At 38.4% G+C, this 17,470-nt stretch overlaps 1 protein-coding gene across 1 annotated transcript; it reads left to right on the top strand.

The window, feature by feature from the left end:
- The first annotated feature begins 1,166 nt into the window (after positions 1-1,166).
- On the top strand, positions 1,167-11,693 carry LOC141610982 (DDT domain-containing protein PTM-like). Its single transcript, XM_074429332.1, has 10 exons — positions 1,167-1,360; positions 1,523-2,733; positions 2,897-3,589; positions 4,595-5,801; positions 6,317-6,599; positions 7,938-8,062; positions 8,154-8,617; positions 8,741-8,769; positions 9,643-10,200; positions 10,566-11,693. The coding sequence occupies exons 2-10, from the start codon at positions 1,691-1,693 to the stop codon at positions 11,492-11,494; spliced, it is 5,331 nt and encodes a 1,776-aa protein (XP_074285433.1). The 5' UTR covers positions 1,167-1,360; positions 1,523-1,690; the 3' UTR covers positions 11,495-11,693.
- The last annotated feature ends 5,777 nt before the right edge of the window (positions 11,694-17,470 follow it).

Below are 17,470 nucleotides of genomic sequence, written 5' to 3'. Positions count from 1 at the left end.
ACACCTATTATTTATTGTTTGGTTCAATCTAAAATTATATGGAAGAGGAATGGAGTTAGAAGCCTAAATGTGAGGGTGGGTATGAGATTCCAAGGGGTTGGGGTGAAATTAAAATCCTGATGGATTATAACTCCATTCCAAAATGCCACAACCAAACACTAGAATCACTCAAATCCATTCCATTCTATTCCAACATCCCCAACCAAACACCCCCTTAATTGATTCACACAATTAGTTGATTGACACATAATTCCGTCAAATGGTGAATAAAATCTTTCACACACAATTGATTTACACAAAGTGGGTCATACTAAATAAAATAAAAAAGATAACATACGGACTCATATGTTAAAAAGAAAACAATAACTTTATTGCGATATATACTATAAAAACAAGTATAACCTATAATATACTACGCAATTATATACTATACAAAATTATCTCTCTAAATATTGATTGATGAACATTTATATAAATAAATAACCTAAAAAATACCATGCTTTATTTAGCACGGGATCTTCACTAGTAGGTATATTAAGTTCTAAACTAAATTGTTAAATAATATTAATTTGATTCTAATAATCATAGATTTTATCATTAAATTACAAATGAAGTTAGTAAATTAATCTTAATAAATTCTAATATTGTCATCTAACAAAACCGTGCATCGGGAACTTACACTAGTAGAAAATAAACAATTAACTGAAACGCTCAAAAAGAAAAAAAGAAAAAAAAATAACTAGAACAGAGAAAGTAACTATTCTAATAACCGGGATATATGAACTACCGGTCCGGATTCTCTCCATTTTCTCAAAAGAAACCGACCTTCATTTCTATAAACGGTCTGGATCAAAGATTATGATGATCCAATGGTTGTAACCCTTTCATAAAAATAAATTTTTAATAAATAAAAGGAAAAAAAATATATTAAAATATAAGTGTATTAGAGAGGAAATGAAGAGAAAGTAATGAAAAGTATCCAAATCGACAAATTATTAAATTAATACTCCGTAGTAGATCAATAATAATATCGTACCAAATCACCTAAAATCATGAATACATTTCCTAGTCAATCCAGAAAATACGCAAAAGCTACTTTATTTACTGCACAAAATGACCACTCCTTGAGTTAATTACAATAATAAAGAAGTGTAAATAAATCATATCATATTCATATCCCCAATTTTTAAAAACCAATTAATTTTTTTTTTTAAAAGAGAAAAATTTAGGGCTAGGAATTTCACTCCTCTCATCTCTTCGTTCATCTCACCTTTCTCTCTCTTCTCTTTTCCCCCCCAATTTTTCTCTCTTTGATTCCCTTTAATGGCGGTTTTCCAAATCTAGGGTTTACTCTTCCAAGGTATTATCAAAATTTTCAATTTATTGTGTGTTATATAATCATAGGTATATGTTTTTTTATTTTATTTTGTTGTTATATTGATTTATCGCGATATTGTTGTTATTATTTAGGGTTGTAGTAATTGATTGATTCTAATATAGTGTGATTATTATTTTATGTCAGGATCTGTTGGATCCGTACTGTGAGTGGTGAGGTTTTGATTGGATTGATTTGCGTGGTAAACCCTAATGTTGTGATTTTTAGGGTGGATTTGTTGATTTTGTGTGTGTTGAAGTTTGGGTGAGTTTTTGTGTGGTTTGGAGGGGAGAGGTTAGGTTTGTTTTTGATTGGATGGAGACCCCGGTGGTTAAATCGAGGGGTCGACCGAGGAAGAGGAGAAGGGAGGAGGATTCTCCGACTGAGGTGGTTGAGATTGGTATTGTTGGTGGGAGTATTGAGGATGGTAAAGAGGATGGGGAGAAGATGGGAAATTCTCGTAAAAGGGGTCGTCCGCCTAAGAAAAGGGCGGTGGAAATGAGGGGAGAGGCGATGATTGGGAGGTATGTGTTGAAGAAGTTTGATGGGAGTGGTACGTTTCTTGGGAAGATTGTTTCTTATGATAGTGGGTTGTATAGGGTTGATTATGAGGATGGGGATTGTGAGGATTTGGATAGTGGAGAGTTGCGTGAGTTTGTGATTGGTGATGAACGGCAGAGGTTTGTAGGTGAGTTGTTGGAAAGGAGGAATAAATTGGATAATTCGATTGAGAAACGAAGTGTCATGAAGTTGAAAGAGGAGCCTGGCAAGGATGCTAGGTTGAAAGGCAAACAAGAGGTGGGTGTGAATTTGAAAGAGGAGGCGACGAATTTGGATTCTATAGAGGTGGTTTGTGCATTACAAAAGGTGGACGAACAGAATGCTGGGAATGTGCTGAATGATTCGAGGAAGACTGAGGTGAGTGAGTTTCCTGGTGAGGATGTTAGTGGCAGTGATATTGATGACAATGATGAAGGTGATAAAGACGAAGATTATTGTTTTGAGGATGATGATGATGATTCATCTGATGATTCTTGTGAGTATGGCTTGGGCTGGGAAACGAGAGCGGATACGGAGATCCCTGCCATACTTCCACCAGAACTGCCTCCATCTTCTGGGACCATTGGTGTTCCTGAGGAATACGTCTCACATCTCTTTTCAGTACATGGTTTTCTACGTACATTCAGTGTTCATTTGTTCTTGAGTCCCTTTACACTAGATGATCTTGTGGGTTGTCTCAAATGTTCTACCCCAAACACATTATTGGATGCTATTCACGTTGCTCTTTTGAGGGTTTTGAGACGGCATCTTGAAAGTCTTGTGTCTGAAGGATCTCAGCTTGCATCAAAGTGTATGAGGTAAAATAATCCGACTCCTTGTGTTTATTTATACCATTACCTCTATGCTCTCAATTTGAGAATTTCGAAGAAATCGTGGAGCTTGCTTGATCCTGTCTTTATTTTGGGTGCTATTTTTTTAATATTCATTCCAGTTTCTGTTTATTTTGATTTACTTTTACAGAGCCATTGACTGGAGCTTGCTTGATAATTTGACGTGGCCAGTTTACTTGGTCCATTATTTGATTGCAATGGGGCATTTAAATGGATCAGAGTGGAAGGGATTTTACATTGATGCTTTAGAGAAGGAATACTGTACCTTATCTATTGAGACCAAACTGACAGTTCTGCAAATTTTGTGTGATGATGTTCTTGATGCCGAAGAGATAAGGTCAGAGATAGACACACGGGAAGAGTCCGAAGTTGGTGTTGATTCTGATGTGAGTTTTTCAAATCCTTTTGATAAAGTGACCAGACATGCATATCCTAGAAATTCAAAGACTTCTGTTGGGAAAGATAGAGACAATTCAAGTTCAGTTACAGAAAACAGTGTCTTTTTCGGTTCAAAGACTGTGAAAAGTGAGGATCATAACTTAGATACTGATGATGTTGGTGAGGATGGTAATAGGGATGAATGCCGGCTTTGTGGAATGGAGGGAATGCTGATTTGCTGTGATGGTTGTCCATCTGCTTATCACTCCAGATGCATAGGTGTCAACAAATTATCGATACCCGATGGAGAATGGTTTTGTCCTGAATGTACAATCGGCAGAATTGGTCCACCGATTAACAGTGGAACATCACTGAGAGGGGCTGAAGTATTTGGGGTGGATTCTTATGCTCAATTGTTTTTGGGTACTTGCAGCCACTTATTGGTGTAAGTTTAAGCTTCCCTTCGCTTGTTTTTTTTCTTTATTTTTTCAATTTTTCTTAACATGACCAATTATATATGTATATAATCTTAGCAAAAAAAATTAGAAAACGGAAGGTAGCTTGTTGGTGAATATATCATGTTCAGTAGTTTGGTTCAACATACGCAAGTACACTTGATAGGAGCTAGCTTGTCTGAGATGGACGATGAGAGGACACAAGCATAATGGAAAGCATAGCATAAAAGAGGCCATTGATGTTATGCTGCATTTTGGAAGGAAACTTGTGAAAGAAATGAATTCTAGTTAAAGCATGTCAAGAGTACAGGGACTATTATAGGGTGCGAAATATATCTATGGCACCTTTCCGTTTCTAATCGAGTGAAAGACTCAGTCTTTGGCTTTGGAATATGTTGAACCCAAGCGAATCGTCAGTAATTGGCGAATTGCATACGCTTGTATTGTGAAGCATTGGTGGTGGATGAAATTCTTGTCACGATTTCATTATGGGTCATTTAATAAATAACCGCTCTATGTTTGAGATTAAGGGCTTGCCTGGAATCCATGGAATAATTTGGGGGGTAAATTTTAATTGGGTGATAATTACGATGAAAGTTAATTACTTGGGTAATGAGTTCATTGATGATAGGTTTGGCATAAGGATAATGATTAGAGTAAACATCCCTTAATCATTACCTGGGGGGAGGGTGGGTAATGTATTACCCTTTCATGAGGGTAATAGATTCGGGAGGTGAATAATTACTCACATGCCAAACATGGAAAATGCACCTTACCTATTACTCCCATATTCATTCCCTACCTTTTACCCTCAATCCAAGCAAGTCCTAAAGAGTAAAGTTTCCACATATGACACTGCCTTGCCATAGGTAGGAGCTTTTTAGGTACTTGGGGTAATGTTATCTATCTGTCTAATTGCGAAATATTTTGTCATGATCTGTATTGCTGTGTGGATTAACTGAATCCCAATTTATTTTGAATGACTTCAATTTCAGGCTAAAGGTCTCTCTCAAGGCATCTTCTTTTGTGAGATACTACAATCGTAATGATGTTCCAACAGTTCTTTCAGTGCTTTGCTCATCTCCTTACCATTCAATTTCTTACTTAGGGATCTGTCAGGCTATATCGAAGTACTTTGAACTACCACAGCCTGTGGTATCACCTCTTATGATTAATCAAAGTATGGTTGTGGATAATAAAGATGATTATAGGCTGTTATCGTTTCAACCTCATCTTTCTGCCGAGAATAGGAATGAGGAGGCTCCCTATAATTATGCTACTGGTGTTGGTGAAAGCTCTATACATGATGCCTCTGGATTAGGCAATGGGAATCTTAAATCTGGTTCTGATAGTATTTCGCTGGGTGAAGCATTGCAAAATGACCCCAAAAGCATGCTGTACTCTAGTGTTTCTTCAATGAGACAAAATGCAACCAATGTGACCAGCGTGCTTTCCGAGCTGGCTGAGCTTTGTCGATCAACACAAGTAGGGCTGGCTGATCAATCAACTACTGCGGAAATTGCTGTGTGCACCTCTGGGTACGCCACCGGCACAAGCCATAAAAATGGTGTATGTTTTCCAGAAAGCTACCATTTGCAAGTGGGAGAAGCAAGTGTCAGAACTGTTGGCAAAACATTCCAGAAAAAGGATACTTGCTTATACATGGGATCTATATTCAAACCACTTGCTTACGTCAATAATTATGTTCACGGGGCCTTTGCAGCATCTGCTGTTGCAAATTTTGCTGGTCTATCATCTGATGAAAATCAAGCTTCTGAGATACATGCATCAGATCCTAGGAAGGCCATGGCTGCTAATGTTTCGTTACAAGCAAAAGCTTTCTCATCTGCAGCTGTCCGTTTCTTTTGGCCTAGTACTGTAAAGAAACTCGTTGAAATTCCGAGGGAGCGCTGTAGTTGGTGTTTTCACTGCAAAGCCCCTGTTACCAGCAAGAAAGCTTGCTTACTAAATCAAGCTGCACTGAATGCTACTAGAGCAGAAATGAAGTTTATTTCTGGCTTGCGGCTGGAGAAAATAGTAGACGGTGGTCTTTATGGCATAGCAGCATATACATTATTCATGGAAGAAAGTTTTCGTGGTTTGACAGTTGGACCATTTCGGAGTTTAAGCTATCGAGAACAGTGGCGTAAAAAAGTAGAGCAGGCTTCTGCTTGCTGTGAGATAAAGTCTCTATTGCTTGAAGTAAGTTGCTGTTTTTTTGACAGAAATTTCTTCTTTTGTTCCCCTATTAAAGATATAAAGGCCTAATGCTCTAAACTTCAACTCAGATCTGATTCATGTTACTTCTTGACTTGCCTTTTCTTTTAAATCTTTTTGGACACATGTACACTGTAGGTAGCAGTTGGTCTTTCATTCATTTAAATCCTTGGTTTATCATATACTGCATCTATGTCTGTTTCCTCAGAAAATGGCTTTTTTTTTGTAAATACATGAAGGGGGCTTATGTTTGAATTCCGGACCTCTCACATTCGAAGCGAGAATCATACCGCTGGACAGTACACTCATAAACTTGCTGAAGCTGTTAAAATCCAATGTCATGTTCTTAGATCTTAAAGTTGTGATTGTGGAGTCGTCAAGGATGTTCTTATTTACCATCTTTTTCACTGTGTGGGTGCTATATGAGTAGCTTGATATCTGAAGTTGTATGCACATGTATCATTCATCATCAACCTTGCCTTCTGTTTATAATTGCGCAGCTTGAGAGAAATCTCTGCTCAATTGCTGTCTCATCAGAATGGACTAAACTTGTAGACACATGGATGGATGAATCTCCAGTACCTCAGAGTGCTGCTGCATCTGGGCCTGTTCAGAAGCGTGGTCCTGGGAAACGTAAGAAAAATAATACGATACCTGAGGCTGCAGATGATGATCCTAATGATTCTAAAGAATTGTGCTGGTGGCGGGGAGGGAAGTTGGCAAAGTTTGTATTCCAGAAAGGAATATTTCCTAGTCGAGTTATTAGGAAGGCAGCTCGTCAAGGTGCCATATCTTCTCTAAATTGCTCTCCATCATCCATTTTTTGGTGTTAACAGAATCTGCTCTAGAAGGCTTCAGTCTTAACTAAGTCATACTCTCTCTTTGCATAATTGTCAACAATGTATAATTAAATGTGATCTTCTAGGAGTTAGTGTGTTTAAATGTGGTCTTTTCCTATTGGGTCGGGAGTTTCATAATTGTCAGCAATGGCGCTGTGCCTCTGAGCACCTTATTAGGGCTAATGTTTGTCACCCTCTTTGCACCCCTAAATTAGAAGTCAAAACACTGGTTGAAGAAGCTTTCATTCTTATTTGATCTGGATAATGGGATCTTGTGTGATTTGTCAGCCAATGTTTTATACTTCTTTGATTTTACGGAGGTTTGATTCTTGATAGGCCTAAGTGTAGAATCCTATGTCTGCTAGATCTGTTTAGGAGTATGACCATGTTTGACATAACTGCTTTTATAGAAGTCGGCTAATGCCACCCATGCTTTTAAGCTTTTCTGGAGCCTGCACTCTGCAGGAAGTAACCAACTCTTCAAAGGTTGGATGTTGGACGGAGCCCTTCAATAACCTATACATACTGCAACTTATGGCCATCAATAGACCTGAAACAGGCTACTCAATTTTAGATTTTAAATTATTTACAGTAGCTAGCTAAATTATTTCTGTGTGTTGCAGAGATGTTTTTTTTGGGCTTAATAATTTTTAGCTTCTCTTTTATAATTAGGTTCATAGACGTCAACGACTGGAAGGCCGGATTTGTAAATATTTGGCCTTGAACTCGAGTTAGAAAATTTAGACAGTACCAGTCTATGATTGAACTGGACTACAAGCTTATAAATATTCATCCGGGCGTATCGGTTACTATTCTTTTTTCGCAATGACGTCAATCTGAAAGGATTAGGTAATAAGATCATATTTTTCTAACCGACAGAGAGGGGGAAGGGTATCGGTGACTATTCTTTTTTCGCAATGACATCAATCTGAAAGGATTAGGTAATAAGATCATATTTTTCTAACCGACAGAGAAATTCATAAGTTTGAGGACTGACTGATGAAAGTAAATTGTTCGTGCTTGCTTTAGACCAAGCAGTTCGGTACAAACCAAAATTATGTTTAATCGTAGTTAATGATAGTTTTCTTTTGTGAACTACATAATTTCTGAAGAACTTGTGTTGTTTTAATTTCACTTTTCGTCCTGCTCTCGTTTTATCTGATTCTTTTTTCCTGAGAATGGAACGTACAAGAGGAAAAGAACAAACTTTATGTTGTAAAAGCATCACGATTAAGATGATTTTTGAACCACTATAGTCAATCGTTTTTCTGGGTTTTTGTAGGTGGTTCTAAGAGGCTTCTCGGCATCTATTATGCCGATGGTTCAGATGTACCCAAGAGAAGCAGACAATTCATATGGAGAGCAGCTGTTGAGATGGCTAAGAATGCTTCACAGCTAGCACTTCAGGTTATATGTCTGATATGCTTTTAACACTTGTTTGCTCACTTGGGTTTGTTTGCTGCTTTATGAGCTCAACTGGAATGACCTTTTCCATCAGGTGAGATACCTGGACCAGCATATAAAATGGAGCGATGTTGTTCGCCCCGAGCAAAATGCAGTCGATGGAAAAGGTCCGGAAACAGAGGCATTTGCTTTTAGGAATGCTCGGATATGCGATAAGAGGATTACGGAAAACAAGATTCTATATGGAATAGTTTTTGGAAGTCAGAAGCACCTCTCTTCCCGTCTTATGAAGAGCATTATTGAGAAAGAAGAATGTGAAGATGGAAACTTGAAGTATTGGTTTCTCGAAGCACGCGTTCCCTTGTATTTGGTCAAAGAATATGAGGAAAAGGCAGAAACGACTGATCTCTCACCTCCTGTAAAACCTGATCGCTTTACTAAACGTCAGAGGAGGCAATTGAAAGCTTCTCGTAAAGACATATTTGTCTATCTTTCACTCAAGAGGGATGGTTTGCATGTGTGCCCCTGTGCATCTTGTCACACGGATGCTTTACTCGAGTAATTTTCTTCCCTATTCTTCTATAATCTCATGTTTCTCTATTGATATTTTGTAAATCCATCTTCAGTATCAACTTTATATATTGACTTCTCTTTTCTTCTTTTTGGTGATGCGATTTTCAGACTGGCTGTTACGTGCAATACATGTGAAGGTAAGCTCATTTATAACTCTTCTCAACTTATGTGAAGTCCAGTTGACAGCATGACACAATCTGACAGCCGGTAGCATAATTTAATATCTCGGCCTATATGTCTCGTATCACCCGAGATGTATCGGTATAGGAGCCTGTGGATATGAGATATCCCGAGATGTATTGGGTGAACTAAATATAGAAAATATCGGCCGAAATGACCGATTTATATTGTGTACCGACCAACTTGGTGTCTTGGTCTGATACGGCCCACAAAGAACCTGAGATGACCCAGTTAGAAAACTTTGTAATGAAAAACACTAAAAAAATCGTATAATATTGGTGAAATTTTATTATTCTAATTTCTAAATAAATACTCCCTCCATCCCGAATCCCGATAATTTGTACCTCTGGTTTTGGCACAAAGACCATGTAGAGGGAGGGGATCATTTCTAGATATAGTTGTTGAATGACAAGTGGATCAAGATGAGGTGGATGATCAAATAACTTCTGAAATTCATTCCTTAATTCGAAAGGTAGACAAATGAGTGAGACAACCAAAATTGGAATAGGTAAACAAATGACCCGGAGGAAGGGAGTATAACCTTAACTTTTTATGACATAGCAATTGATGATAAAATATCTACGAAAGCTTATCTGATGCAACCTACCTTTAGATGATTATTTCCAGTTGATATTTTACTTTGTCTTATCTTGTGCAACCTACTTTCCTTTCCCTAGTTTTACACTTTTACCCCGTCTTTCCTTTTACCTTTTGTGGGTCACATGTACCGTGTATTTGTGACTAGTTGACCTCTCAAGGACGACATATATTGTGCCTGATTTATGCAACGACCCGGCTAAGCGGCTGTTTTATTTCTGTTTTTCGTTCAGGGTATTGTCACAAGACTTGCATGTTGAGTTCAACAGAACTCATGGACGAGGATATCGAATTTAGAGCCATTTGCAAGCAGTGCTCACAACGTAAACTTCTCTGCCAATCCAACAATAGTGTTGAATCTCCTATCAGTCCATTAGCCATGCAGGGGCAAGAATTTCAGAATTCTGCCGTAGTTCCTAAAAGTGGAAAGTTAAAATCTAGTGGTCAACATCAGAATTCTACAACAGCTGTCAAAAGTTTGAAGTCAAAAAACTGTACCCAACAATTTTCATCTGTCGGAACTTCTAATAAGCGATCTAAATCTGGGAGCAAATCAAGTAAGGGCAAATCAAGTAAGAGCAAAACAAGTAAGAGCGAGAGAAAAGCATCCTTGTGCCACGGTCTAATATGGAAGAAGAAGTCTTCTAATGATGATGGATCTGATTTTCGACTTAGAAATATCATCTTTAGGGGCTCTTCAGAAGGTTTGACGTTGCAACCAAAATGTCACTTATGCCAGAAGACTTATAGTCCTAATTTGATGTACATCCGCTGTGAGGCGATATGTGAAAGTAAGTTTATGAATAATCTTCAGTTCTATTTATAGAGTTTTCTGTGTCCTCGAATACTGTCCCCATTTAACTTTGTTGGTCAAACATTGTCAACTTTAACCAATATTTTCTCACATTATACAACAGCTTCGGCTTTTTAATAATGATAATGTGAAAGTTGTTATTTTGATACAAGCCATACAACGAACATGCCATAACTTTACATTATATATCCACATATATTTGGAGAATTTAGTGGTCGTAGACTCGTGGTTGACCTTTGTTGACCACCAATGTGAAAATCGGGTCAATAAGATTAAGATGGAGGTTGTCGATTGGTATCATGTGATAATTGGTTCACATATATATGCTTTCTACTTGTGCAGATTGGTACCATGCTGATGCTGTTAAACTAGATGAGTCCAAGCTTCCTGAATTGTTTGGTTTTAAATGTTGCAAATGTCGTAGAATTAAATCCCCTACATGCCCTTACGAGGATCCTAAGAAGACCGAGGTCAGAAAACTACTTATTAGGGGTCCAAAGGAGGAGACAGTGGATGCGAACTCTCTCTCTGAAGCGACATCAGACCAGGCTGATTCCTTGGCTTCAACTCCACTGTCGCTGATTGAGATAGATGAAGAAGAAGATGATATGTTTACAGAGGCAGATGATCCCCTTCTTATGTCTGTTTCAAAAATCGATCAGATGCCCGATCCGAATTCAGAACCGGGTTTTGACCAGAACAGTTTTGTGCCAGGCCCTCAAAAGCTTCCAGTCAGAAGGCAGATGCAGAGTGAAAAAGACGATGATGGGCTTACTTGGACTGATTTCTCTTCGGTTCAATTACCTACATCCGATGAGACCAAGAATTTTGCTGACCCGAAAGTTGAGTGGGATATATGCAATGGAGGCGTCCAAGCTGGACCCTCACTAAACTGTGATGGCTTCAACTACGAGAGTGACTATGAACCACAAACCTACTTCTCTTTTACAGAATTGTTGGAAAATGACGGTGATAATCCGGTAGAAGGAGTAGATGCATCAAGTGGGGGTTGGAACGATATCCCTGGTGAATATTCCTTAAATGGGTTTATGGAGCATTGCAATGTAAGTTCCTTTGATTCGCTTCTCGAGGCAAAAGCACCCATAGAGCCCTCAGCAGAGCTTCGGTGTGAGGTGTGCCAAGTAGCAACTCCAGCTCCTGATCTTGCCTGCCACATGTGTGGAATACAGATTCACAGGCATTGTTCACCGTGGGACGACGTGTTTCCTGGAGGCTTGTGGAGTTGTGGCCAGTGTCGTGAATGGAGCTAACTATCTTGTTCTTATGTCGTCTATGTGCTGATTGTATAGGACTTTTAGTGGGAGCCTTAGCCCGTTAGGCTATAGCCGGTGGCTGCTTACTGGGGTTAATATTGTGGTCTGTTGTGAGATGTTCATTATTTGGCTCTTTTTAAACCACATGTTGCTTACCTGATTAGTGATTAGCAGTAGTACAGTTTTAGCTTTAGATTTTTTTGGCCGCCCTTGTTGAAAGATGTTTTTTTTCCCTTTTTGGTGTTTCTGTAACAGGGGAATGAAGGGAACGATGTAATTGAAAGAAAAAAGTAATTTTATTGGCCTGTGGGAAAGAACTAACACAAAATTCGATTTGATTCTTCGTCGCATGGGTTGTCACTTATTAGAGAATTTTCATTTAAAGAGACTGAGTTTTTTTTCCCCTGATTGGCTGATTGCGCCCGTTTTTTTTTGCAATTGGCTGCTTGAAAATTAGGGAGTACATAGTATAATTCGCGTGTAAAGAACTGATCCCGGTTTTCATCAGTCAGAGAATTGATGTTTCAGTTGATGGCCGTGATGAAGGCAATGTGGTGTTTGAAAACTTCCCCTACAATTAGATCCGGCAAATAGATCGGGTCGTGTTGTGTTCGTGTCCTTGTCAACTTTAAACGGGTTACAACTACTCCAACCCTAACCCGACCCAGTTATATAAATGGGTCACTTGTCTTAACCCTAACCCAACCCATTAAATTTTTCTATAACCCAACCCGACCTGTTAAACCCATTTATCTTTTATAAGGTCATTTTTAACCCACTTAACCCGTTTAACCCAATAAACTAATAAAATAAACTAAATTTTATAGCCTTATTATCCCAAAAATGATGAATGAAAATGCTTATTTTAAGTTGTTTGGTTGGGTTATTTATTTAACCCAAATATATTATCACACTTTTAAATAAACGGTTATTCGTGTCGGATTCGTGTCAAAAGAGCTCAACCCTAACCCGACCCATTTAAGTTTTGTGTCTTGTCCGTGTCAACCCAACTACTTAAATGGGTTACAACGTCTTAACCCTAACCCGCTAACTTCGTGTCGGGTTTTCGGATCGTGTCGATGATTGCCACCTCTACCTGCAATGAGATCTCTGTGTCAGCTTATTGAGTGGCTTGTACTCAGCTAAAAAAGGTCGAGGAATTTACTGAATTTCAATTACACAAAACTTGTTAAAAAAAAGAGCTTACAATTTATCAGTAATTAGATTAAAATTTGACAATGCAAAGATATATCTCGCTAACCTTTAATACCTAGGGTCAATCTACCGTGTACTCTATTGACATGCTTTTGATATCGGGCGTAAGTACTTTCATAACTTTCTTACTGCAGAAAAAAAAAGCCTCTCTTTTACGCTTAAAGGTTATAGATTTGGACTCGTAATATGATTCTAAGCTTCGTTATTGCGAATTTGTGATATACTCCCTCAATTTCAATTACCTGTTTACCTTTTTTTTTAATTCCTTGAAAGGCGTATAACAAATTTACAATCGATTAATCGATCGTAAACAAAATGATTGAGACTAATGTAGTATATTTGAAAAAATAAAATATAAATAATTGAAGGAAGGAATCAGGAAAAAAAATATAATGGGGTACTATAGCATATAACTTGCGATAGCATTCATCTAAAGTTGAGCGATTTCCCTACATAATGATATGAGATAAAATAATTTTCTACATATGGTTATTTTAAAAATAATACCCACTCGTTCCGTTTCTCCGTTCTCTTGTCCTGTCATCGAAGGACTTGCTGGCCAATCAAGGGTGTTTTCCCCTCTCCCTCGCCACTTTCCCTGCCTTTGTATGTACCCGTTTCTCTTATGGGTCGTCGGTCTAGTCGTCGGGCTTAGCTCTTCTTGGTGTCCTTTTTGTTTGTGGTGGCAGTTTTGGGATGATTCGGTGTTTCCCCCTTCCCCTCGCCCCTCTCCCCTCCGATCGTTCCCTTTTCCTGTTTCAGTTTGTCTGGCTGGGGTGTTTGTCTAGGGTTGATTTTGTAGCATGTAGCCGATGGTCCTGGGGGGTTTGTTGTGGAATTTGGAGTCTCAATGTCTTTTCGGAGTTGGTGGTTGCCGTGATGTTCGTGGATGGCGTGTATGGTCCGTTTGCTCTTTTGGTAGGAGTAAAGCCGTGGCTGCTAGGACTTTTGTCTTTCTGTGAAGGCGTGTTCGTAGGGTGGAATCGAGTTCTTTGGTTGTGTCGTTGGTTGGTCGGATGCGGTGGTTTCACCTCTGACAAATGTGTATTTTCATCTTTTTGTGTTTTTTGTTAATTCAAATAATAAGTTCCGATTGGTTTGGGGTATCCTATCCCCTTATCCCCGGGTTAATTAGGATGAAGGTTACTTTGCATCGGGTCTGTGTTGAGCCCAACTCACTGCGATTTTCAGAGTTGGTGTTGGTAAGGGGAATGTTCAAGTGGCTCCCCCCTTTGTTATCTACCTTTTTACTCGCTTTTCCTGGCTACGAGGTTCTGGTTAGCGAGGGTTGTGTTCCAAAGTATAGGAGTTTGCTCTCCTGTGGAAACAATTTTTTGTGGTATGCTTTCCTCCTTTTCTTTCTACGTCCTTGGAGCGTAAGTGCACTTTGTTCTCTCTCGTTGGGTCAAGGAGCTCGTTAGTTTCCAGATGAGGTGTATCACAACCAAGGAGATGAATCTCCGAGACGCTCTCTTGGGTCTCTTTGTAGGTTTTTCTCTAAAGCTGTATCAATTAAGATGAGTAAAAAAGAGTTTGTGGAGGCTCGTTGGTTTCTGAAAAAGATTTTCACAGTCAAGGAGATGAATCTCCGAGACCCTTTCCTGGGTCTTGTTGCGGGTATTTTTCCGAAGCTACATCAATCAAGACAAGTGAAGATGCGTGTTTTCCTTTGGCAAGCGCTGCTCATTCTTTAGAGATTGGGGTAGATATTGATTATAAAGAGCGTGTTCAGACTTTCGTCGTACGTCATCAACACGATGTTGTTAACCGATGCAATTATTACCTTGTTTTAGTTTATGTTATTAGTACTCTGGTGTTTTATGTTGTAGTTTATAGGTATGATTTAGTGAGCCGTACCAATATAGTGTAAAACTCTTTCTTCACAACTGTCCAAAAAAAAAAAAAAAGTAATACCCACCATATTGTTTACTCGGTTTGGACAATCTAAAGCAAAAGGGTTGGAAACAAAAACAAAATTTTATTCCTTACATAATGTAATGTAAAAAATTATTCCTTACAAGTTACAAATAGCTCATTTAATTACTTATTTATTTTTAAATTTTAGTACATTATAATTATTTTTTATTATTCACATATATTGTTACTCCATATTTACACTAATTTACATTACAATTGTGATAATTTTTTTCTTAAATTTTTTCTTTCAAATTTGTATATAATATATATTATTTAAATATGGAGTACATTGTTTTATAGTTTTATCTAGTGATTGTATTATTTAAAAGTGTACTGAATCTAGAAATAGGGACTCACTGCAAAAATATACTCGTAGAAGATATAAGAAAACCGCCAAAACTTTGATGATATGAAATACATTAATTCAAATTTTCAGGGTTCTGGAACAAAAAATTTCGTGAATCAAAAGGATAGTTTCTCAGGCCATACAAAGGTGCCTCACAAATTTTGAGGTGCACCCGAGGATATTGGAGACTGACGGCATGCGATAAATCAATTTGGCTCGATAATCGGATACCCGTTAAAAATAGTTTAATACTTGTTACTTGCGGCTAAAATCAAATGTGGTAACTTCTGTAACGACGACGGACACGTGGTCGAAAAACCGGGAGAAAAAGAAACACAACTCGGCACTCCCTTCCGAACGGCTTAAATTGAAGTGTGTAATACACGGTTTTCGGAGTGTCAGTGTCCCGGAACAAAAGTGTCCGTAAATCATAAGAATGATTTCTCGGGTCATACTAATGGTCCTCACAAATTTTGAGGAACAACCGAGGACATTTGAGGCTGACGGTGTGCGATAAACCAATTCGGGTAGATAATCGGATACTTGATAAAAATGGTTTAATACTTGTCATTTGCGGTTGAAAACGACTAGGGTAACTCTTAAAATGACCATGGACACATGGTGGAAAAACCGGGATAAAAGAAAACACAACCCGATACCGCCTCCTGACCCGGACAAAATGAAGTATATAATAGACGGTTTTCGGGTAAATTATAAGGACGCTTTCTTAGGTAAGATTTCGTAGTGTCACAAATGAGGAGCAGCAGAGAACATTTGAGACTCACTTTATCCGATAAATCAATGCGGGTCGATAATCGTTAAAAATAGTTTAATACTTATTATTTGCGGCTGAAATCAAATAAGGTAACTTCTTAAACGACTCCGGACACGTGGTAGAAAGTCAGGGAGAAAAAGAAACACAACCTGATATTGCGTTCCGAACTACTCAAATTGAATTATCTAATACACGGTTTTCGGGATTTCCGAGTCCCGAAACAAAAATGTCCGTAAATCAAAAGGATTGTTTTTCGAGTCATACAAAGGGGCATCACAAACTTTAAGGAGCAACATGGGACATTTGAGGTTGACGGTGTGCGATAAACCAATGTTGGTCTATAACCGGATACTCATTAAAAATTGTTTAATACATTTTATATGCGGCTGAAATTGAATAGGCTAATTCCTGAAATGACCTCGGACACGTGGTAGAAAAACCTGGAGAAAAAGAAACACAACCCGGTATTGCCTCCCGAACGGCTTTTATTGAAGTGTAAAATACACGTTTTCGGGATTACAAAGTCCCGGGAAAAAAATGTGCGTAAATTATAAGGACGCTTCTCGGGTGAGACAAAGCGGCATTACGAATTTCGAGGACCAACAGAGGATATTTGAGGCCGACGGTGCAATAAACCAATTTGGGTTGATAATCGGATACTCGTTAAAAATAGTTTAATACTTGTTATTTGCGGCTGAAATCGACAAGGGTAACTCCCGAAGCGACCCTGGTCACGTGGCAGAAAAACTGGGAGAAAACGAAACACAACCCGATATTTGCTTCCGAACGGCTCAAATTGTAGTGTAATACACGGTTTTCGGGATTTCAGAGTTCCAGAACAAAAAATTTCGTGAATTATAAGGATAGTTTCTCAGGTCATACAATGGGGCCTCACAAATTTTGAGGTGTAACCGAAGACATTTGAGGCTGACGGTGTGCAATAACTAAATGTGGGTTGATAATCGGATACTCCTTAAAATTGGTTTAATACTTGTTACTGCGGCTGAAATTGAATATGGTAATTTCTGTAACGACCCCGGACACGTGGTAGAAAAACCGGAAGATAAAGAACACAAACGGTACTCCCTTCTGATCGGCTTAAATTGATGTGTGTAATACACGGTTTTCGAGATTTAAGTGTCCCAGAACATAAATGTCCGTAAATCATAAGAACGATTTCTCGGGTCATACAAATGGGGCTCACAAATTTTCAGGAGCAACCGAGGACATTTGAAGTTGACGGTGAGCGATAAACCAATTCGAGTCGATAATCGGATACTTGCTAAAAATGGGTTAATACTTGTTATTTGCAGCTGAAATCGACTAGGGTCACTTTTAAAATGACCCTGAACACATGGTGGAAAAACCGGGAGAAAAGGAAACACAACCCGGTACCGCCCCCTGACCGAGACAAAATGAAGTATATAATAGTAGACGTTTTTTATTTTTATTTTTGAGTCCCAGGAAAAAATGTCTGTAAATTATAAGGTCGCTTTCTTAGGTAAGACTTAGCGGTGTCACAAATTTTAAGGAGCAATACAGAACATTTGAGACTCACATTATGCGATAAACTAATGTAGGTCGATAATCGGATAATCGTTAAAAATAGTTTAATACTTATTATTTGCGGCTGAAATCGAATATGGTAACTTCTGAAACGACTCCCGACACATGGTAGAAAGACAAGGAGAAAAAGAAACACAACCCGATATTACGTTCC

The sequence above is a fragment of the Silene latifolia genome, chromosome 11 (genome assembly GCF_048544455.1).
Source record: "Silene latifolia isolate original U9 population chromosome 11, ASM4854445v1, whole genome shotgun sequence".
NCBI lineage: Eukaryota > Viridiplantae > Streptophyta > Magnoliopsida > Caryophyllales > Caryophyllaceae > Silene > Silene latifolia.
This window is presented reverse-complemented; position numbering and strand designations above follow the sequence as displayed.

Excerpts from the sequence above, each read along its gene's own strand:
- LOC141610982 (XM_074429332.1), top strand. The coding sequence starts at position 1,691 with ATGGAGACCCCGGTGGTTAAATCGAGGGGTCGACCGAGGAAGAGGAGA. Across the intron at positions 5,802-6,316 it reads TAAAGTCTCTATTGCTTGAA|CTTGAGAGAAATCTCTGCTC; the intron begins GTAAGTTGCTGT and ends ATAATTGCGCAG. Across the intron at positions 6,600-7,937 it reads TAGGAAGGCAGCTCGTCAAG|GTGGTTCTAAGAGGCTTCTC; the intron begins GTGCCATATCTT and ends GGGTTTTTGTAG.